Source organism: Geotrypetes seraphini, chromosome 1, assembly GCF_902459505.1.
Source record: "Geotrypetes seraphini chromosome 1, aGeoSer1.1, whole genome shotgun sequence".
Classification (NCBI taxonomy): domain Eukaryota; kingdom Metazoa; phylum Chordata; class Amphibia; order Gymnophiona; family Dermophiidae; genus Geotrypetes; species Geotrypetes seraphini.
The window spans coordinates 161453960-161478181 of NC_047084.1; the positions used below are offsets into that span (position 1 = coordinate 161453960).

The 24222-nt window shown below is 42.3% G+C and overlaps 1 protein-coding gene and 1 long non-coding RNA gene across 2 annotated transcripts in view; one reads left to right on the forward strand and one right to left on the reverse strand.

Moving 5' to 3' along the window:
- FBXW7 (F-box and WD repeat domain containing 7) overlaps window positions 1–698 on the reverse strand; it is a 160041-nt gene extending 159343 nt beyond the window's left edge. The window contains 2 exon segments of the mRNA XM_033940721.1: window positions 526–594; window positions 597–698. Of these exon segments, the coding sequence (XP_033796612.1) occupies window positions 526–594; window positions 597–683 (156 nt within the window). The 5' untranslated portion in view covers window positions 684–698.
- A 290-nt stretch (window positions 699–988) lies between these two features.
- On the forward strand, window positions 989–21396 carry LOC117358893. Its single transcript, XR_004539113.1, has 3 exons — window positions 989–1177; window positions 12698–12947; window positions 21299–21396. It is a non-coding gene; the product is annotated as an uncharacterized LOC117358893 (long non-coding RNA).
- Window positions 21397–24222: the final 2826 nt, after the last annotated feature.

Consider the following 24222-nt stretch of genomic DNA (forward strand, 5'->3'; position numbering starts at 1 on the left):
GTCCCCCCGCCCCCAACAGCCTCCAGAGGACCTCTCTAGTATATAAAACAAGAGGGCAGAACCATCAAAAACACAACATCTTAAACAAATATTTGGGACGGCAAGAGAGATAAGCTGTCCAAGGCTGACGAAAGAGTTAAAAATTCTACAGTGCAACATGCATCACGTATTTAGGGAACCCCCAGATCACACAAATGTCTTTTTGCACAAAAGATTCGATCCGTAGCTCAGCAAAGAATTCGTTCAGAAAACCCTTTAACCATAATCGGGTCTAATAGGCAGCCCGTGAGTCAAAGCAGCAACACGGTTCGTTTAGGGGGCAACGAAGTGTTCTCCCAAATCAATATGCACTAGCTCTTCCATGCTGAAGTCTCAGTAGCTCCTTGGACAGCGACCCTACTCTTCCAGGCTAGACCTCTATTGTACGCTCGTTCACAAGACCCGTCTCCCTGCCCGCAAAACGCCAGCCCAGGAGGGAAGCATGCGCGCGGATTTGCCTTCCACGGCTAGGGACAGAGCACTTACTTTGTAAAAAATCATTTTTAAAGTGCCGTAGAAACCCATGTTTTCTCTCTGGTTGCCCTTCAGTGGATTCCAGAGCCCCGGCGCGTGCGCCCGACCAGCACGGCACGACGGTCAAACCCTCGCTCAGCTAGGTAGGTCCCAGAGTCCGATGTGGACATGCTCGGGCACGTCGGCAAGGAAGCTCAGGCGGCGGCCGCGGAAACTCCACACAGCCGAGAGCTGGCGGTCGAGGCTCGCGCTAAGCACACAACTGCCGCGCTCGCTCCCACGCATCCGAAGCAGGCAGCTTAAGGGAGTGCACCTCGGCGGCGTAATCAAATGAGAAAAGAAAGGGGAGGAGAGGGAAGGGGGCGGGGGAAGGGGGAGGGGGGGAATACCGTGACCTATCAAAGCCTGCTCTACAGATTCCTCCCTCGGAAGCCGAGGGATCGGATTACATCTTCCCTGGCCCGGAGAGGTGAAATGGTGCAGTCCGAAGGCTTGTTCGATGCACGCGAAGCTGCGCGCGTCAAAAATTATGCGAATCCGAGCGCTAGGGAGTCTCCCGAGCTCGCGAAAGAGGAAGGACTTGGGAAAGGGAAAACAGGCTGCTCCCGGAACGCCTCACCCCGTAAAGGAAAAAAAATCTGCTTTTTCGTCATATTGTAGGCAGGTGGGATTGTTCTCAAGGGTTTGGATTGCATCCGTTCGACGGAGCACGCTCATTTGCACACGAGCTTTGAAGCAAAAACATTGAGGGTCTCCCCGCACCCCCTACCCCCGATTTTAGTGTATCTTGTGAAAATACCAGTTAAGTTAACCCTTCCCCCAAAACACTTTTGTGCCATTTATTTATTTATTCATTCAGTGTTCTATACCGTTCTCTCCGGGGAGCTCAGAATGGTCCAATTTATTCCAGCACTGAAGCATTTTTCTGTCCTGGCCGGCTCACAATCTGTCTAATGTACGTGGGATTGGGTGACTTGCTCAGGATCACAAGGAGCAGGATGGGTTCGAGCCCACAACCTCAGGGTGTTGAACCACTGTGCTCCTTTCCCCCCGCGTCTCCTTTCAGTTGGACTAGGCACATTTTGTTTAAAATACTCTCTTCTGGCTAAGTAGACTGCACTGGATTAAAAGACTGATGATGAGATACTGGTGTTAATATGTTTAAAACTTGTCATGCTCAGGCACTGTCAGTGTGTGCGCATTCCAAATTTAAATATGTTAAAAGTGCTGCTGTGCTCACCCTAGAAGCAGACTAAATAGAAGATGATGAAACATAGAAGATGACGGCAGAAAAGGGCTACAGCCCATCAAGTCTGCCCACTCTGCTTACCCAATACAGATCACATCAATGCAGTACATCCAACTAAATTTGAGGGGAAAAAAAACAAACCTACCGGGAGCATATGTACAAGCTTGACTACCTACACTGGTTGTCATTTATCCTTACTCGTATCTTTTATGGGGAAGGGGTAAAACGTGGACCTGACGGTGACAATTTAGCGCTGACGGATCCGTCTCAGCATAGGGAGGGAAAAGTATTAGGATCTGTCAGCGCTAAAATGTCACCGAGGTTTGTCAGAGCCAGAGACTAGTGCTGGAGCGGCTCTAAAACGAATCCTTTAAACTGGTTTCCTGCAGCCCCAGTAAATCGGCTCTGACAGTCCTCGATGACATTGTAGCGCTGATGGATCCTAATACTTTTCCCTCCCTATGCTGAGATGGGTCCGTCAGCGCTAAATTGTCACCGAGGTCTGTCAGAGCCAGAAACTAACTACAAGAGGCATGGACCTCAGATTTTTAAGGACGTGCAGTTCAGGGGGCATTTCCGCAACTACCTGTAGGATAAAGCTTTCTTTCTGGATGGTAAGCCCAGTTTGTGACCCATGCCTAATAATTACCAAATTGACCAATCTCTGTAAATATACCAGGTAAATATATACATACTAGTATTTTAGCCCGTTACATTAATGGGTGCTAGAATATATGTCTGTGTGTCTTTATTTCTGTCTCTCTCTCCCTCCCGCTGTCTGTCTCTCTCCCTGGCCCCCTTTGTCTGTGACTCTCCCTGCCCCTGTGTCTTTCTTCTTTTCTTTCTATCTGTCTCTCTCCCTGCCTCCTATGCAGCAGCATTTCTCTCCCACCACTTCCCTGTGCAGCAGCCACAGCAGGATTCCCACACCACTTCCCTGTGCAGCAGCAGCGTTTCCCCTACCCACCCTTTCCCTTCCCACAGTCTGGCCGGCTCCCTTAGTCCCTTACCGCCCCCCCCCCCCTTCCCTTCCTGCGGTCCCAACTAACCTTCCGATTCCAGCAGCATCTGCAGCACTCTACACAGTAGAAGGCCCCGAAGCAGCGTGTGTAGAGTGCTGCAGACGCTGCTGGAATCAGAAGGTTTCAGGACCCGCAGCCCTTGCTGGACTCGAAGCGAGCTCTGGGATTTTGATTTTTTTTTTACGCGGGCCCAGCTGGAGCAGGAGGAGAAGCCTGGGAGGCAGCAATTAAAGTCCGTTCCGGCCCCCGCTGATGTCGCCCTGGCCAGTTCACATCCTTAAGACTGCAAGAGCCGCCGTGTCCGACAGGCTTCGCACCGCCGCGCGCATGCGCACTCCTACCTGCTGGTCTCTACAGCTCACGGAAAACGGGAGCACGCAGGTGGGAGTGTGCATGCGCGCTTAGGGCTTTATTATATTATAGATTTTTTAAAATCTATTTTATTATTAGGTTTATTTCTCACTTTTTTGGAGAGAGAGATTCACTCAAGTTGATGTAAAGCAAAAATAAGTCAAAACATATTTATTTGTTTACTCCCTCTTTTGCAAAATATTAGCGCGCGCTAAACACTAACTCGTCCATAGAATATAATGGATGCATTAGCGTTTAGTGTGCACTAAATCGGTTAGTGCGCCTTAGTAAAAGGACCCCTTCATTTGTTTAATAGCCCATTGCCCCCAAAGAGCTCGGAACAGGTTACAGGTTAAACATACATAATATACAGTTAACAGGTTATGATTTGCACTGGATTTGCCATAATTTCAGTACAAGTTTACAATGCAAGTTTTTATCCTAACCTGACACATACTAAGGGTCTAATACTAGTATTCATAATATACAGTTTACAGCAGGGGTGTCCAACCTGCGGCCCCTGTGAAGTATTTTGTGCGGCCCCAGTTGAGGGCGATGCAGTGTTTTCCTCTGCTGCCCTCGGGTGTTTACCGTCTTGCCAGCTCCCTCCTCTGTCTTGCTGCAGCATTTGTGTGGCCCCAGAAAATTTGTTTGGGCCAATGCGGCCCAGGGAAGCCAAAAGGTTGGACACCCCTGGTTTACAGGTTACAGTTTGCCATAGTTATCCTTACAGTACAAGTTTTATCCTAACTTGACACACAGACAGTTTACAGGTTAGATCTGCCATAGTTATAGTGCAAGATTTTTCAATACTTGTTTTTCTTTTGTGACACATACTGGGATCTGGTACCAACAAAGACAATGACAATTACACAATAAAACATTTTAATAGACAGCGTAGTGTGTAAGCAAAGATGGAACATATAGATAAATAAGAAACAGTACCAGAAGGTAAAAAATAAAGGGACTAATTTAAAGAAAGCTGCACATGAAGTCAGAAATAGAGAGTTGCATGGGGAGAGAACTTTCACCTATCCCTGGCCATGCCCACTGGAATCAACATAAGAACATAAGACTACCTTCCTGCCAGATCATGCCTCTGAGAAGAGGGTTATTGACAACCAAATGGGTTGGAGGGAAATTGGCAACTAAGTGGAGAATACATTTTGTAGAACTGCTTGGCAGAACCAACTATCCCATCTGGAATGAAAGTATGAGGACCAGGTGGCTGTATTACAAATGTCCTCAATGGGAGTGTAATGTAGATGAGCTACTGAAGTCACCATTGCTTGAACTTTGTGTGCCGTGACACAGCCTCCAAGCCTCAGCTCAGTTCAAGCATAGCAAAAGGAGCTAGAAACATAGAAACATAGAAGATGACGGCAGAAAAGTGCTACAGCCCATCAAGTCTACCCACTCTGCTTACCCACCCCCTGTCTATGCCCTAATGACCCAATTTCCTTATCTTGACCCTCGTAGGGATCCCACATGGGTATCCCATTTATTCTTAAAGTCTGGCACGCTGTCTGCCTCGATCACCTGCACTGGAAGCTTGTTCCAATGATCAACCACTCTCTCTGTGAAGAAATACTTTCTGGTGTCGCCATGAAATTTTCCGCCCCTAAGTTTGAGCGGGTGCCCTCTTGTGGCCGAGGGTCCCTTGAGAAAGAAAATATCATCTTCCACTTCGACACGTCCCGTGAGGTACAGTCTGCCAGCCTTGTGGAAATGGTTCTCTTGGTGACAGGAGTTCCAAGTCTGTTTGGATCAAAAGACAGGAACAGCTGTGTGAAAGCTCTGTGAGGTTTGGTGCGATCTAAGTAATAAGCAAGAGCATGTTTACAGTCCAGGAACTTGTATGTTAAATGTACAGTGCTGCGTACGCCTTTCAGCACTATATAAATAATAAATAGTAGTAGTAGTAGTTGTAGTAGTAATGTGGTCTTGGAAAGAAGACTGGGAGAACTATGGACTGATTTAGATGAAACTCCGAGAAGATCTGCGAAGAACTACTCTATCATGGTACAATGTTGTAAAAGGTGGATTTGACACAAGAGCTTGAAATTTCGCTGACGACGTGCAGATGTGACAGCAATAAGGAAGGTGATGAAGACAAGAGTGGTTCAAAAGAATACTTCATCAGAGTGGAAATGATAACATTAAGGTTCCAAGCTACTTGAGGAGGCTTGATTGGAGGTCTGGTATGGAGAAGGCCTTTCATGAATCTAACAACCAAAGGATATAGAAACAATGGCTTTTTATCAAATGGAGTATGAAAAGCACCGATGAAGGCACGCGTAAAGTTCAAATTTGCCTGTTTCTGCTTTAAAGCATTACACGGACTTGCCCCCAAATACATTACTGACCTTTTCTCCTCAACCAACAGACACAAGAGAAGTTCACATTCCAACTTCGTTTCCCCCCCAGTGAGAGGTTGCAAACTGAAAAAACACTATGAATTCCTTCTCTCACACCAAGCAGCATCATGGGGTAAAGACCTAGAACAATTACTTTCGCCCTTTACTTATGAGGAATTTAGGAAATGTCTAAAAACACACCTGTTCCTAAAACATCTTGACAACTGATCCACTTATCCCTTTCCTCTCAATAGCGACCTACTGTCCTTTTGATCACTTTTCTCCTCAATAATGAATTTCCTGTCTAATTACTTCTCTTTCTTCTTCCCCTCTTGAAGTCAGTCAATTTATACCTTTGCTTTATCTTTTGTAAACCGCATAGAACTTCACGGTATTGCGGTATATAAGCTGTTATTATTATTATTATTATTAATGACACCGAGATGAACTCTGACTGAAGAGGTTTTAATCCAGAGTTAGAAAGGTGTAGAAGATAAGAACATAAAAATTGCCGCTGCTGGGTCAGACCAGTGGTCCATCGTGCCCAGCAGTCCATTCCCGCGGTGGCCCCCAGGTCAAAGACCAGCGCCCTAACCGAGACCAGCCCTACCTGCGTACGTTCTAGTTCGGCAGGAACTTGTCTAACTTTGTCTTGAATCCCAGGAGGGTGTTTTCCCCTACAACAGCCTCTAGGTGAAAAAGAACTTCCTTACGTTTGTATGGAATCTATCCCCTTTTAACTTTAAAGATTGCCCTCTCGTTCTCCCTACCTTGGAAAGGGTGAACAACCTGTCTTTATCTAATAAGTCTATTCCCTTCATTATCTTGAAGATTTCAATCATGTCCCCTCTCAGTCTCCTCTTTTCAAGGGAGAAGAGGCCCAGTTTCTCTAATCTCTCACTGTATGACAACTCCTCCAGCCCCTTAACCATTTTAGTCGCTCTTCTCTGGACCCTTTCAAGTAGTACTGTGTCCTTCTTCAAGTACAGCGACCAGTGCTGGACGCAGTATTCCAGATGAGGGCGTACCATGGCCCGGTACAGTGGCATGATAACCTTCTCTGATCTGTTCATGATCCCCTTCTTAATCATTCCAAGCATTCTGTTTGCCCTTTTCGCCGTTGCCACGCATTGCGCGGATGGCTTCATCGACTTGTCGACCAGTACTCCCAAGTCTCTTTCCTGGGGTGTCTCTCCGAGTACTGCACCAGACATCCTGTATTCGTGTACAAGATTTTTGTTACCAACATGCATCACCTTACACTTGTCCACATTAAACCTAGGACATATGGGAGAGGACAGGTGATCAGATCCAGTGAGTTAATATTTCACCAGATTATGAAACAAGTCCACTTGAAACAATAGCAGCACTGCGTGGAAGGCTTCCTAGAGGCTTCAACAATGGCTGACACTGGTGCAGATAATGCAAAGGCATTTATTGGTTGAGAGAGAAACACCATGCTATGAGTGCTAATGAACATAGATTTGGGTGGAGGAGACAGCCCTGGTTCTATATCAGCAAGGTTGGAAAGAACTGAAGTGTGATTGGTTCCTTTTCATTAAGTTGGAGATGGAACCATGGTTGACATGGCCACCGAGGTGCTATAAGAATCATGGTGCTTATTCCTGGCGAAGTTTGAGTAGAAACTTCATGAGTAGAAGAAATGGAGGGAAAGCATAAAGGAATTTGTTCCTTTAATCAAGGAGAAAAACATCTGTCTCCAGACGATTGGGAATGTAGGTTCTGGAACAGAATAGAGGAAGCTTTTGATTGTAGGGGGAAGCAAAGATAACTACTTCTGGGATTCCTCAATGTGCAAAAATCTAATGTAAAGTGTTGGAGTTGAGTGGCCACTTGTGCGGTTGCAGGAGCCTGCTCAACTTGTCAAGATATTCTCCTAGGTAGACTGCTTTCAGAAAAATGCTGCGAGGAAACGCACGGGATCAGACTTGGATCACTTCTTGGCATAGCAGGCAAGATCCTGTACTTCCCTGCTTGTTCACATAGTACATGGCTACCTGGTTGTTTGCAGATGAGTACTACTTGATTGAGGAGACAATCTTGGAATGTGAATATAGCATTGCAAATTGCACAAAGTTCCAGAGGACTCCAAGAACCTTGGGTATTAAGACCATCAAGGTGGGCTCCCCAACCGAGTATGGAGACATCAGTTGTAAGGCATCTGGAATAGAAGGCCCCTGGAGACATTGGCTGACGATAACCACCACTGAAGTGACTTTTAAAGATGTGAAGTCACAGTGTGTTGTTGGGCTAGAAGTTCAGTGGCTTGAGAATATTGGGTTGAAAGTGTCCATTGAGGCTCCCTGAGATGTAGACAAGCAAATTTACATATACTGTAGAGGCCATGTAGCCAAGAAGTCACAACATTTTAAGTGCAGATATGTAGCAATGAGAATAGATCTTTTGGCTTATTTGAATTAGAGTATTGAGTCTTTTCTGAGATAGAAACACAAGTTTGTTAACTCAAAATGCCAATTGTGATGGGCACTCATCCAGAGGGTTTCTTGGTACTGTGGGCCTTTGTTGTTCAAATTATCCGTTCCATTTTTTGAATGCCCTGTTTCTGTTTGTTCTGCTCCTGGTTGTTTGTTCCTTTGCAATTGTTAATAAAGATAATTGGAAAAAAAAAAAAAAAGAAACGCATGAGCTTGAGTTGTGCCTAAGAGGTCTCCAATGAACTCTAGAGATGAGTAGGTTCTAGATGGGATTTCTCAAAGTTGACTGCAAATCCTAGGAACTCAAGGAGACGAACTGTTGCAGTTATGGCTTAGTGAGCCTGGCTTGTGAAAGCCTTGATCATCCAGTCATCTTGATAAGGGAACACTTGGAAGCTATATGGGTGAAAGAGTGCAGTTACTACTATTAAGCACTTCGTGAAAACCCTAGGTGCAAACGCCAGATCAAATGGTAGTACTTGTACTGAAAGTGACATGTTCCCATTCATAAGTGGAGGTATTTCCTGTGAGCAGGTAGGATGGAAATATGAGTATATGCTTCCTTGAAGTCAAGAGAACATAGCGACACCAGAAAATATTTCTTCACCGAAAGGGTGGTTGATTGCTGAAATAATCTTCCACAACAGGGAATTGAGGCCAGCAGCGTGCCAGATTTTAAGAAAAGATGGGATTGGCATGTGGGATCTCTTCATGGAGGTAGTTAGGGGGTGGGCCATTAGTGTGGGCAGACTAGATGGGCCGTGGCCCTTTTCTGCTGTTATGTTCTATGTTTCTATATAGTCATTCTTCTCTAATAGTGGTAATAAGGTGCCCAAAGATAACATATGAAACTTCTCCTTCACCAAGTATTTGTTGAGAGCATGGAGATCCAAAATTAGACGGAGACCTCTGGACTTCTTCAGTTTGAGGAAATACTTCGAGTAGAACCCTGAACACCACTCCTGTATAGGAACTTGGTCTATGACATTGAGCTGGAGGAGGGATGAGAGCTCCTGGCAGAGGAGAGTCTTCTGCTGGGAGTTGTAAAGAGACTCTTTTTGAAGGGGGGAGGGGTTCAGAGTTTGCTTTTCTAAATGAAGAGCTTAGCCCTGACTCACTACTGGAAGGACCCAATGATCTGATGTTATTAATGACCATCGGTGATGAAAATGGATGAATTGACCTTCTATGTGTAGACTCTGAGATGAATGTTGAAAAATACTGACCATGCTAGGAGCCTTTGACATTGAAGGAAAACCTTCAATGCAAGGTCAAAGGACTCAAAGGTCTGGGGAGGTCAAGTAGATGGCAAGTTGAAAAAGAAAACAGGCCTGAAGATAGACTGTAAAGGGTTCAAAGGTCTAAATAAAAATTCAGCAGAAAAATCTAAATTTTTAAACCGGAAGGTAGATTAGAAAATAAAATAGAAAGATATGACAAAAAGAAAGGAATAGGAAGGTACAAAAAATGTAGAAGTTTGACACATTTAGAGAAACTCTAAGAAACAGCTTCACAGAAAACTGAGAACTGATGGTTCCATGAGCTGACAATGGGTGGGAAGGCACTGACGCTTGTGTGGTATGGGCAGTTTCAGTACTTAAAGTGACAGTAAACTTTTGCACTGGCCATGCTGGGCTCCATGGATGACATCATCCACATGTGAGAATATGTTGCCTAATTGTCCTTGGATAATGAGATTTATCCTGGATATGGGAGAGTTTCATAGGCCTAGATTGGTGAGACAAGTCAGATTTGTGAGGCTTGTGAGACAATGGTGGCATGGTCAAAATTGCCTGGGACTAGTACGATAAGATGAAGGTGAGAGGTAAATTGGTAAAGCAGACTTACCAGGGAAAGTTCAGCAGAAAATATTTTCTGAATTCCACTCTCAAAGTGCTTGACTCATGGTGTGGTTTATTTTTATTTTTAGTCACACTGTCGGCAATCAAAGATAGGAATGAGAGGGAACACAGGAGAGGGAGAAAGGAGGAAATGACCCAGTATAACCATGTATACCCTCAAGCCTCACAAGTTATGTAAGAAAGCTTCAAACCTCCCCCCCTCTCACACACACACACACACACACATTTCAAATGAAACCAGGCAAAGCAAATGGTACAGGAGCAAACCTCAACAGAGCAATTCAGAGCTGAACAGGAATGCATCCTCCACCTACTGAAGACAGAGAAACATTGATGTCACATGAGCTGCACAGTGCCTATTAACAAATCAAATTACTCAACAGTCAGTGCATCCAAAGACCCGTTACTCAAATAATTTCATATATATTCGGTCTCTATGGATAAATCTTTATACACTTGAAGAAGATTTCATAGATCTCGGCGGTACTTTCTGTATGCAGTAAGCTTTCCTTCATACAGAATATTGGCACCTAAATTCGGCATTGGTCTTACAATCAATATTCATATACTTATTAGCTCTATTTAGTTATATATTTCATATATTAATACTCATCTCAATCTACGCGGGTGGGGGCAGGCACTCCGACATAGAAACTATGTTTCGCCCAAATCGGGCTTTATCAAGGAAAATTCCCCTTAAGCCAAACGACTCATGCTCCACGCGTTCAATTGCTTTATCAGTGGGGAGCATGAGTCGTTTGGCTTAAGGGGGATTTTCCTTGATAAAGCCCGTTTGGGTGAAACATAGTTTCTATGTCGGAGTGCCTGCCCCCTCCCGCGTAGATTGAGATGAGTATTAATATATGAAATATATAAATAAATAGAGCTAATAAGTATATGAATATTGATTGTAAGACCGATGACGAATTTAGGTGCCAATATTTTGTATGAAGGAAAGTTTACCTCATACAGAAAGTACCGCCGAGGTCTATGAAATCTTCTTCAAGTGTATAAAGATTTATCCATAGAGACCGAATATATATGAAATTATTTCAGTGCCTATTAAGGCAGAACACGGTTTTGTACGTCTCTATTTCCACCTGCTGTTTGATGCATATAACCTGCAAGTTCTGAACTAGTCTGTTGATCATGCTAAGGAAAATACATTTCCTGGGCTCTTAAAAATTTTAGCTGGTGCCTAACTTTTCTAAATATTTTTCCATCCCTGCTTCCTACATTTTGTACATAATTTAATATTTTATATTAAGAGAAAGAATATTAGCAATCATATTAATTCCCAGTTCTCTAACAGCTATAAAAATTATATTCTATCCCATTTTGTTATTAGTACTTCTGCCATTTTCACTAGGTTCAACGTGGATTATATAGTCAAGAAATCTCTAAACGAGAGAATTACAACAGCAGCAATACAGTAACAAATGAATTAATATCAAATAGATTTAAATTCCACTAGGCGAAAATAAAAATATTTTTAGATGTTCATAGAAAAGAATATATATAATAAATAGCCTGTCCAATATACAGTACTAAACAATTCCAGACCAATTCTGCGTGCTAAGCAAAAGTAGACACATGAAAACATTTCCTAGATACATGCTGCATTGAGGGGAAGGTAAGTTTGAAACATTTAGGGCTCCTTTTACTAAGGTGCACTAGCGGTTTTAATGCACGCACAAAATTACCGCGCACTAGCAAAATTATTACCCCCTGCTTAAAAGGAGGCAGGAGTAGCTAGTGCACGTGGCAATTTAGCACGCGCTATTCCGCGCGTTAAGGCCCAGCGCACCTTCGGAAAAAGAGCCCTTAGAGCTACCAGATGTAAAAAAAACTTTTAATATTACATCTAAATGATTCAGTAGTGGAGTGCTTGAGCCACAGAGGTCCTGTCCATATGCGCTTCGCTCATATTTCTATTCAACATATGCACTCGATTTTATATTCTGCTGCTAAGATCTCCAGCCTCACTCGAGGAATGCAGACAATAAGGCTTATGTACCAATTGTACGGAATTTTTGAAGGGCAAAATACCACATATCCTAATTTGACAGTTCATCATACTAGTTAATTAAATGTACACAGTTCAGTCCTTTTCCTGTTGGCAACACTTCATTCTGGCATCCTCAACAGTTTGTCATGTGGCATGCTGTAATTAAGATCGTCTATTACCTCTAAATGAAAGACTAGATCAAATTACACACACCACCCACAGAGCTTCAAACCCAGAGGGAGAGAGAGAGAATAAAGACTAATATTAAACAAAATACCTTTGCGTATGATCTTTTTGATTTTACAAGCTTCATTCGTATTCAGAAGTTACAAAGATAAAATGTGCGATATAAAATATGTTTTCTGGTTAACTATATAAATGTCTAGCTCTCTCATCATGAGGGATCCTCATCTGCCGTTTGTCAGGTTTAGCTCCAGTAGAGTTACTCATCTTTATGTCATATATACATAAAACTATGAAAAATACAATAAGCCAGTGAAAGGTCAAATGTTTTCTCTGATTAAAAAAAAAGTCCCTTCTTCCACCTTCATGCTGTTGTTTAAGAAAAATTAGATGCTGCCTCTCTTGGCAATTAAGAGACCTGTTCAATAAAGGTTCTCTCTGTGCCTATGAGGAAAAATCTTTCCTGCCAAGAACTCTTACCGGTAAGTGTTGGCATTCATGCCTGCATGATAATTGTTTTACAATTTGTCTGGTGGGCTTATTCCTTTATTATTTGCTCGCTTACTACCCCATTCTTCTTAGAAAACTGATATGCAGGTATAGGAGATATGTCAGAACTCTTTTTTCACACATAAGTGGATTCGTCCTCTTTTTACCGTCATGACAACCGTTTCTCTCTCTCTCTCTCTTCTGCAGGAGTTGGGCAGCCACCTACCACACAGCTACATTCTTGCCCTGAACATACTCTTAAGATCTTGCAGAGACAACTCCCAAAGTTTACACAGCAGAAAGGAATTCCAAGTATGCCGGGGTCATGCCAAACTCTTGGAAGGTTTTGTAACTCGCTATCCTTAACCTTCTGGTGTGCAGTGTCACATCAAGATGAGCCACAATCCAAGCTGGCCAGCTAGACTTATCCGATCAAACTGACCTCTTTACATAACAGGTATCTCATCAGGTCAAAATCAACTTAATAAATGTTATGCCTGTTAAACGGTGAAATTGAAATACTTTTCCTGGTGGAAGGTGGAAAAAGACAGATTCTCCTTTGTTTCCTGGGGTAGAAAATAAGCTAGCGTTCTGAATCTGCAGTATTTCATCACAGGCTAGTATCAGCAACGAATGTTTGAAAGAGAAGAGAAAATAAAAATTTTAAGAAATGTGAAGAATGAGGGTAACATGGCTACCTCAAAAGCTAAAAAGTAAAATAAGAAAAATGGTTAATTAAAAATGTATGCAAATTAACGATTTTGCTATTCACTGGACACCTTTTTGATTAATAAAAGCAAGAGTTAATATATTTCTAAATAACATCTTGTAAAAACACAGGGGTCAATATTTAGTCATAGGGTGGTGAGCGTTTTACTCCTGTCGATGGCGTCGTTCCTGGATATTCAAGGCTAGGAACTCTGTGGGCTTCAGCTTTGAATATATGTTTATTTTTAAGCTAGTTAGGACATATCCACTTTAGTCGATATTCATCTCTTATTTGACCATGGGTTACCACATAAAAATTGTACGTACTTTTATGTGGTCCCAGTTATGCGGTAAACTTGGCCACCTAAAGGGTTTAGATTTCCTTAATTTATGCTCAGCTCTAAGGAGTTGTCTTTTCAAAAGCTGCAGACCACTATGGTACCAGGGTTTATTTTTAGAAGATAGGAGGGGTTTAACAGGTTTTATGGGAGTAATCTGGTCTATGGTAGCAAAAATAACAAAATGTAGACAATTTACCTGATCATCTAGGCTGTGGAATTCAATGTCCAAAGGAAAGGAAACGAAGGAAGGGGAATAGTTATGTGAATCAAGTCGAGAAAAGTGTCAACTCCATTTTATGAAACAAAATCCAAATATAAGGTACACAAGGATGTGCCCGATGTGGCCATGTTTCACCTACATGGCTGTGTCAGGGGCAAACTAAAACCAAATAAAAACCAGAAACAAAACCCACAATTCATAAAATAAGGCATTCATAATAAAAATAACATAATTTCAAATAATAAAAGATACTGGAGTTTGTGAAGACCTGGCTGCTTCATGCTTTAGTCACTCAGGCTCCTCACTGCCTACTTGAAGGTGTAGGCCAAGCTCCTATAATTGCTTTGGTCCATCTAGCTGCACCGCTCACTCTGGTCTGCACCAATCTGCACCAATCACCACTGATCACTTGGAGTATACCGGTCATCCCTGACTCTCTGGTCGCTCTGGCTACACCAGTCACTCTAGCTAGCACTGGTCACTCTGAGCACACTGGTCATTCCTGACTCTCTGGTCACTCAGATGAGGATACAGGCTTACCGAGGGTTAGGTTGAATCCAGATTCCTCCCTTCAAGGGTTGCCTGGGAGTCCTTGACTCCAAGGATTCACAACTATGTTCTCTTATTCTGGGAGTTCATTAACCATCCCCTCCCTAAGCTTGGGGTGAGTTCCCTCAATCTCCCTCAAACTGCCCCCCCTAAAGGCCAAAAGGGTCCAAAATGAACCTCCTCTCCCTGTCAGGAGTCCAGTTTAAGCCTTTAAGAGTCTTTTCTCCATTCAAATAGACCCTTTTCTCTGTGATTCAACTATATGCAAACTGGGATGCAAACCAGTTTATCAAATCCAATGTAGATGTCATCCAGTCTTTTCTGCTACTGAGGAAAGCAACACTCCAGGGAAATAGGGGTAGTCTATTCCTACCACTAACCAGCTAGTCTTTCACAATGACTAGCACCACCTCAGGTAGGAGTTGGACTAAATAGGCTACCCTACACCCAGGTTCTCTTCCTTAAATTCGGGGTTTCTGGTGATGGGGCACCTCCCCGTCAGAGAGATAAATATAAATGACATACTTATATTCTACCAGTTTAAAACCGAACATAATATGTACATAAAATGGAAAGGCATGCTAGAAACACCAAAGTTGTAAGTATAACTGAATAAACAATTTAAAAGTAATTAAAAAGTGTTTTTAAAAAACCACCTTTTACAAAACCACAGAAGAATTTTTTAGAACAGGCTGGTGCGCTGAATCATCTGTGCTGCTCCTGACGCTCATAGGAACTCTATGATTGTGGGAGCAACGCAGGCATTCAGCATACCAGCCTGCGCTGAAAACCGCTTTTGCAGTTTTGTAAAAGAGGGGGAAAGTCAACTACATTATCAACACACCACGTGCATGGACTAGATGCTAAATACTGCATTCAAGCTCTTCAAACCATATTAATGTAATTTCGAGCAACTGAAGACAACAACGTACCATAAAATAAAAAAGGATAAGGGAAATAAAACCTATCAGAACCACTACATCTACCAAACTTATCACATCCATTTCCATTCCCTGTGCATATCTTAATACCAGATCTATCAGGAATAAAGCATTTTTAATTAAAGATTGGATCATCAGCAAGCAAATAGCCTGTCTTTTCCTAACGGAAATGTGGCTATTGTCTGAAGATGACCCAATAATAAATGATCTCCAACCAGATAATTTTAAAATTCACATGTTAAATCGTGCTGAAAGAAGAGGGGGAGGATTAGCAATTGTTTCTAAGGAAGGATTTGTAGTAGAATTATTGGATTCCAAAATGACCAATCATTTAGAAATATTAGCCTGTAAAATTAGCAATAAGGAACTAGAAGATTCCCTTTCTTGTATATTATTCTATGTTCCGCCAAAAAGCTGGTCAAAAGCTAAAGAGGACTTTTGCAAATTTGTCCTACATAACTCAATCACTTCATCACATAATTTAATTGCAGGAAATATAAACCTACATTTAGATGAAGTGGACAATCCAGAAGCGAAAGACTTTTTAAAAACTTTCTATCTCTACTTAATTACAATCTCCCTTTACCCACACAAATACATGAAAAAGGCCATCATCTAGATCAGTGGTTCCCAACCCTGTCCTGGAGGAACACCAGGCCAATTGGGTTTTCAGGCTAGCCCTAATGAATATGCATGAAGCAAATTTGCATGCCTATCACTTCCATCATATGCAAATCTCTCTCATGCATATTCATTAGGGCTAGCCTGAAAACCCGATTGGCCTGGTGTTCCTCCAGGACAGGGTTGGGAATCACTGATCTAGATGGTAGCGATGTCCACAAAGGAGATCTTAGACCCTTCCATCTCTCTTTCAGATGGTACTTGGTATCACGATATCTGGTCTGACCATTTCACTTATTATTTCAATCTAACCTGGACTCAGCTAAAATCTAAGACTCGTCCACGGACAGAAAGAGAACACCTCACAAGGGGCCATATCAACCCAGAGGAATATTGGTCACAGTATGACCTACAAGCGAAGATAGAAGAAGGAGTTGATTTCTATGATCACTGGATGAAAACTAGCACATCCATTTTAGATAAAATTGCCCCTAAACGAAAGAGTAAAAGCTGCTCAAATAAATAAAACAAATGGTTCGACATCGAACTCCTAACAATGAAACAATCAGTAAGACGTTTAGAAAGAATCTGAAAAAAAAACGGGAAAACAGTCAGACTGAAACAACTGGAGATCCAACATAAAACTCTACAAACAACAGATAAAAGAAAAATGCAAAACATTTTACTCATCTAAAATTAACTCATTTAACACTAGCTCAAAAGGAGCTAATACAAAAGAACTGTTCAACATAGTTACAAATTTATTTGACACCACACGCCACATCAACCAATGCATAATATCAAGCTACCCTCAGCAAATGATCTAGCACATTTTGATTCAAAAATTAAAAACATAAGAAATAACCACTCGACAATTGTCACATGCGAGCATCAATCAACTGATATACATGGAAATGAAATACCAGCGGACATGATTTGGAGTTCCTTCCACAATTTCAAGTTATATAACAAATACTCTAAATCAGGGGTGCCCACACTTTTTGGGCTTGCGAGCTACTTTTAAAATGACCAAGTCAAAATGATCTACCAACAATAAAATTAAAAAAAAACACAACGCACACTGTACGCATAGAAAATGTTAATTATCATTCCTATTCCAGGGTTTTTCAAAGAGGTCAAAGCAGATGACTCTATGCACTATCACCTCAGTAACAACCATACAAAAATAGACAAATATACCCCCCTCCCTTTTTACTAAACCACGATAGCAATTTTTAGAGCGCAGGGAGCTGCGCTGAATGCCCAGCGCTGCTCTCGACGCTCATAGGCTCCCTGCGCTAAAAAACTCTATTGCGGTTTAGTAAAAGGGGACCTTAGTGTAAAATATAGACAGCAGATATAAATTCAGACACATTTTGATCACTAAATTTAAAATAAAATCATTTTTCCTACCTTGTCTGGTGATTTCATGAGTTTCTGGTTGCACTTTCTTCTTCTGACTGTGCATCCAATTTTTCTTCCCTTTTAGCCTGTATGCTTCCTCTCCTCCACACCTCATTCCCTCCCCCAACTTTTCCTTCCTCTCTCCCTGCCCTTTCTTTCTCTCTGCCTCCCTTTCCTTTTTTTCTGTTTCTCTTCTTTCCTTCTGTCTCCCTGCCTGCCCTTTTTCTTTCTTTCTCCCTGCCCTCCCCCAAGACACTGCCACTGCCATCGGGGACCAGGACCCAAACTGCCATCGGGGACCAAGACCCAAACCGCCACCAATAACAGGCCCGAAAGCCGATGCCAATAACACGCCCAAAAGCCGACGACGCCCCAACCTCTCCCTGCTTCGGCCGACCAGCATCGCGAGGAACTGTTGGGGGAAATGCTGCCGGGTCCTGCCTTCACGGAAACAGAAAGTAGGCAGGACCCGGTAGCAAGAAGAGGAAATGCTTCACTAACATGTCTCCCGCCTTAGCCCGTAGCGAACGCTTGCTTCAGGGCTCTCAACATGTGCGTGCCGGCTTCCCTTCTCCCCTCCCCCCGGACATAACTTCCGGTTTCGGAGTGAAGAGAAGGGAAGCCGGCACGCACACGTTAGAGCCACGGAGCATAAGTTCGCTACGGGCTGAAATCTCCAAGCCGGTTTTTTTTGTGTTTTTTTAATGTTCAGCAGCGGCGGCAGCAGCAGATGACAGCCGTTGGACCGCCCAGCTAAAAGGCCCTAGAGAGAACACTGGAGAGGAAGGCTGATCAGCCCGGTAGATCAGGACGGCAACACGAGTCTATGACGGAGCCCGGGATGGGCTCCGCGATCGACTCGCGTTGCCTTCCTGAGCTACTGGTCGATCGCGATCGACGTGTTGGGCACCCCTGCTCTAAATCATACTGTGTCCTGGACTCATGTTCCCCAGAAATTATGAAAACAGCTCCATTAGACTTTAAACTATCACTGTCGAATTATGTAACCAATAGCCTAACCAATGAAAAATTCCTCACTAATAATGGTCATATCATAATAACCCCAATTCCAAAAAATCTTAAAGAATCATCATCAGTAACCAACTATAGACCAGTAGCATCCATTCCATTCATTGTGAAAATCATGGAAGGATTGGTACACACCCAACTGATGGAATATCTCGACCAATTCTCTCTTTTGCATGAAACTCAATCAGGTTTTAGGCCTCTGTTTAGCACTGAAACAGTAATTGCGGCTATCCTGGATAATTTGTGCTACTTGTTTAGTAAGGGCCTCAATGCCCTGATCATGCTATTTGACATGAGCTCTGCCTTTGACTTGATGGACCATGGGGAAACTGTTACAATGCATAGATGCAATTGGAATCAGAGGAGAGGTATTAAACTGGTTTTGAGGTTTCCTCATATCCCGTACCTAACAAGTCCGTTTAAATTACGATCTCTCTGATACATGGAGCAATTCATCTGGCGTGCCACAGGGGTCACCATTATCCCCTCTGCTCTTCAATGTTTATATGTCCTCATTGGGTGCGCAACTATCCCAGCTGGGGATAAAACTATTTAGCTATGCTGATGACTTCATGATAATTATCCCATTTAATGCCTCTATCTCAGAAGTCGCCCTTAAAGCAACAGAGGTTCTAAATCGGATGGAGCAATGGATGACTGAGTTCATAGAAACATAGAAGATGATGGCAGAAAAGGGCTACAGCCCATCAAGTCTGCCCACTCTGCTTACCCAACCCCTGTCTATGCCCTAATGACCCAATTTCCTTATCTTGACCCTCGTAGGGATCCCACATGGGTATCCCATTTATTCTTAAAGTCTGGCACGCTGTCTGCCTCGATCACCTGCACTGGAAGCTTGTTCCAATGATCAACCACTCTCTCTGTGAAGAAATACTTTCTGGTGTCAGACTAAAGCTAAATCCAGAGAAAACAAAATTTTTTATAGCATCGCCACACCAACTTGACACTAAAGCATCACTGTGCATCAATAACCTTAGTCTTCCCATTCAACCCACTATGAAGGTATTGGGAGTACCACTGAACCAGAGTCTGACCATGAAAGACCAGGTAGACTCCTTGATTAGAAAGATCTTTCTCACCCTCTGGAAGCTTCGGTCCATCAGAGCTTACTTCGATGTCTCATCATTTAGAATTCTGGTACAATCCCTTATACTGAGTCAACTCGATTATTGTAACATCGCCTACTTGGCACTCTCCCAGAAAAATATGCGGCGATTGCAACTAGTACAAAATGCAGCGGTTAGGCTACTTTGTGGACTGAAGAAGTTTGATCATGTAACACCTTCCTATTGACTTCTACACTGGCTGCCGATGGAGGCACGTGTGAAGTTCAAGTTTGGTTGTTTTTGCTTCAAGGTACTTTATGGCTTAGCCCCTAAATATATAACAGACCTTTTCTCTTTCACAACCAACAGACATAGGAGAAGTTCACATCCGAACTTTGTTTCTCCACCGGTTAGAGGTTGTAAATTTAAAAGTCATCACCAACATCTTTTCTCACATCAAGCAGCACTATGGGATAAAGACCTGGAACAACTGCTCGTGCCTACTACTTATAGGGAATTCAGGAAATGCCTAAAAACACATCTGTTCCTGAAGTACTTAGGTAACTAACCTATACAATCTTAGTCCTCAACAAATGATCTTCAAATTGTTATTCACTAACTCTGAACTTTGTTTATTCCACTCAATCTGTAATACCTTTTAATCATTGTAAACCGCATAGAACTTCACGGTCCTGCGGTATATAAACTGTTATTATTATTATTTCATTCTTCTTAACATATCTATCTCACTATACAAATTAAAATAAGAAATGTAAAAGAAAGATAAGCTGTTCTGCACAGTTCAGTTAAAAACCAGGCTGAGCTATGTGATATAATTAAAAATGTAGTAAGCAATTAAATCAAACCTGAAGTTCATACAACTTCTAAAGATCCAATAAAGTAAGAAATAAATTAGGTCAAGACTATTCACATGTGCCTGGGTCCGTGAACATTAGCAATTAAGTAGTCATGTGGTTACAACATAGCTTAAAAGATATTTGCCTAATTAGTCAGTTAAAAATGTTTAAAATACTCAAAAAATAAGAGCATCAGCCAAACCATAAAAGAACCCTTTAAAACACATAAATAAGCGATATGAGAATAAAAATTATATCTTAAAATGTATTTTAAACCATGTGAGTGTGATAAGAGGCAGTAGTATCATTAAATCACATAATAAATATAATAAACACCTGGATAAAATTAAACCTTCTTATGGACAGCATCATAAAAATGCAGAGAAGCCTATCTCCTGATTGAGGCCATGCGGGATGACTGTATTGAATCTGTAAATCAATCTTTGTTCTGTCGACAAAAGCAAATCTATTGCAAAGTGTGGCAAAGAAAAAAAAATGCAAATCTTCAAATTTAAGTTGTTTTTGTACACATTGATGTTCCAAAGATGTGTTCATTTCAGCTCCCTTGATTGCATTTTTGTGTGCCAACATTCTTTTATTCAACGATCTTATTGTGTTGCCCATGTTCTTCAAATTACAGGGACACAACACCGTATACATCACTCCAGAACTTTTACAATAGGTGAAATTGTTCGAAATACATTTCTCCCCTGGTTCAGGATGCAAGAACATCTTAATATTAACTCTGCAAACAGAGCAGGAGCCACAGTTGTGGTGGCCTCCTGGTCTTCTGTTGACTCCTGGATGGGGATCTGGAAGAACAAAGTGGACCAGAATGTCTTTAAAGTTCTTCCTTTTCATATGTGCAAACATGATATTTTTTCTTTCAAAATGTTGGATACCTTGTATTATGTGCCAGTGTTTTTGCATAAGATTTTTATGATATCTCTAGATAAATGTGTAAACTACAACGTACATACCACTTTCTCATTTGTTTTTTTTGGTTGAGGCTGCAACAGATCCTTTCTGCATTTGAAGCTCTTTTGAAACCCTCCAAAATTGCTTTCTTAGGGTAACCTTTAGATACGTATGAACCATATGATCATCTCTTTGGATTGTTTGATGAAAATGGTTTCCTTAAAGCAAAGTCTCCTGCTTCTTAAGAACGACTGTAAGGTAAGTTATTTTTTACTGATTGATAATGACAGCTCTTGAAATCCAAATACAGTAAAACCTTGGTTTGCGAGCATAATTTGTTCCAGAAGCATGCTTGTAATCCAAAGCACACGTATATCAAAGCAAGTTTCCCCAAAGGAAATAATGGAAACTCAGACGATTCGTTCCACAACCCAAAAACTTTAATACAAAATACTATACGTACTTGTATTGCATGACCTCGCTCATTTAGAACAGTCATTACACTGCTGCAGTGTCAGAGAGAGAAGAACCATCGGCTCAACTGTGATGATGTGAAGCGTGTATACTGTATGTACTCGTATTGCAAGACTTTGATTGTTTAGAACAGTCACTACACTCTTGCAGCGTCAGAGAGAGAAGAACCATCAGCTCAGTTATGATGTGTGTTTACGGTATGTATTTGTATTTATTTATTAAAACGGTTTACAAAAAGTTACATACTTAAAATATTATAAAAAATCAGAATAACATAGGAACAAAAAGAGACACATTCAATCTTTACATATGGTCAATTGCTCAAAGAAATGCATCTACAAGTAGTTGTGTTTTTAACATCTTCCTAAATGAGTTCCTGTCTCTACATTTTCGAATTTGACCATCAAGGCTATTCCACAACTTAACTCCTGCACATGTGAAAGTCATGGCATTCGTTTCCACATATTTAGGATTAGCCTTCTTTTTTAGCAATACTGAATTTTCAGAGCACAGTGATCTTAATGGTTGATACCCAGACATCAAACTCTTAAAAAATTCAGGGATCGTACCATATATAAATTGGTGGCATAACATAATTACTTTGTATTGAATTCTAAATACAACTGGCAGCCAATGCAGTTGTCGGAGATATGGAGTAATATGTTCATACCTTTTTAAAAAAAAAAAAATTCTTTATTTGCATTTTAAAATTGACATCATAACAAGTCAAACAGGAAAAAAATATTGTGTAGGTAAAATACAAAGACCCAAATTCATTATAGGTAATCTCCTCAATACAAGATATAGTTAGTTCACTATTATTGGGGACGTAGCTTAAATATAACTGAAATTAAATACAGGAAATCAAATAATAGGAAACAAAAGATGTAGGCCTGACTGCTCTAAACAAGTAGCAAATATCCTTGAGCTATCTTAGAAACTGCAAAATTCATGTAGTAAAAGTTGACTGCTCTCTAGCTGAAACAAATTTAGACAGTTGTTGCTGTTCAAAGAAAACATATCTATCATTCTTATAGGATATCATACACTTGCAGGGGTATCTTAGGACAAAAGTCGCCCCCAACTGAACAGCCCGGGGTCTCAATATAAGAAATTGCTTCCTTCTCTTCTGGGTGGATCTAGAAACATCTGGATACATTCTTATAGTGTTTGTCAGGAAAGGTATATCCTTATACAGTGGAACCTTGGTTTACGAGCATAATTCGTTCCAGAAGCATGCTCGTAAACCAAATTGCTCATATATCAAAGCAAGTTTCCCCATAGGAAGTAAGGGAAACTGCTTTGATTGGTTCCACCTCCTCCCCCTCCTCCACGCGGCTACCGGCGCTGCTCCATTCTCCCCCCCTTGAGGAATCCGACGCTGTTCCAAACCCCTCCCCGCGATCCAGCTTCCCCCCCTCCCGAGCAGTCAATAACACCCTTTACCCGACTTGGCATCAGTGCCGGTGCCCGAAAATCCTCCCTCTTCTGGAGCGGCTAGGCGGTGTGTCGAAGATCCTCCTTCTTCTGGGCTGGGCTGAGCTGGACTGGCTTTGAGCATTTGCGCATGCTCAAAGCCAGTCCAGCCCAGCCCAGACCAGAAGAAGGAGGATCTCCAACGCACCACCCAGCCCAGGCCGCGCCAGAAGAGGGAGGATCTTCGGGCACCGGCACTGGGTAAAGGGTAAAGGGTGTCATTGACTGCTCGGGGGGGGGGAAGTAGGATCACGGTGGAGGGGGGCAATGCGAGCGGGGGGGATGCCGGATCGCTGGGGGGGATGCCGGATCACCGGGGGGAGCGCTCGTACAGCGAGGCAAGCTTGGTTTACGAGGCACCAAGTTTGCGAATGTTTTGCTCGTCTTGCAAAACACTCGCAAACTGGTGCACTCATAAACCGAGGTACCATTGTACTTGAAAAACATCTTGAGCATCCATTCCCTATCAGAGTTAATAGCAAACTGTACAATCAATGTAGCTGAGAGCTGAGCCTCAGAGTCCGACCTCTCAAGGAAATTTGTCAAATCCAAACTGTGCTCATATCTTGATGTTCCAGTTATCAATCTAGCTGCGGCGTTCTGAACCACCTGCAGTGCTCTTCACCTGGCCTTAGTTATTCCAAGGTACAGGACATTGCAGTATTCCAGCCGTGACAAAATCATTGTTTGTACAATGGCACAAAAGTCAGATGGTGACAGCATTGGTTTTAAATGAAACAGTACACTTCTCCCTCCGTATTCGCGGTGGATGCGTTCCGGCAATAGGCGCGAATATGAAAAAAAACACGAATAACCTTTTTATATGTTATTCGCGGTTTTGGGAAAGTGACATTGTTTTTACTATTGAAACCGCGGATAACATATCAACTGTTATTTGCGGTTTTTGAGGAAGAAGAGGAGAAGGCATCGGATGCAGGAGCGGAAGGAGTCTCCAAGGCAGATGCTGGTGCTACGGTTGGAACCGGCACTACTTTGGGTTGCAGCCTGCTCGCTTCCAAGTCTCATTGTATGGCGAGCCGCGAGAAGAGCAGGAGTTAGAGGCTCTGGGCTGGCACTAGGACACAGCTTCTACCAGCTGCCTTGGGTGTCCTCGTGGGCCAGGAAGC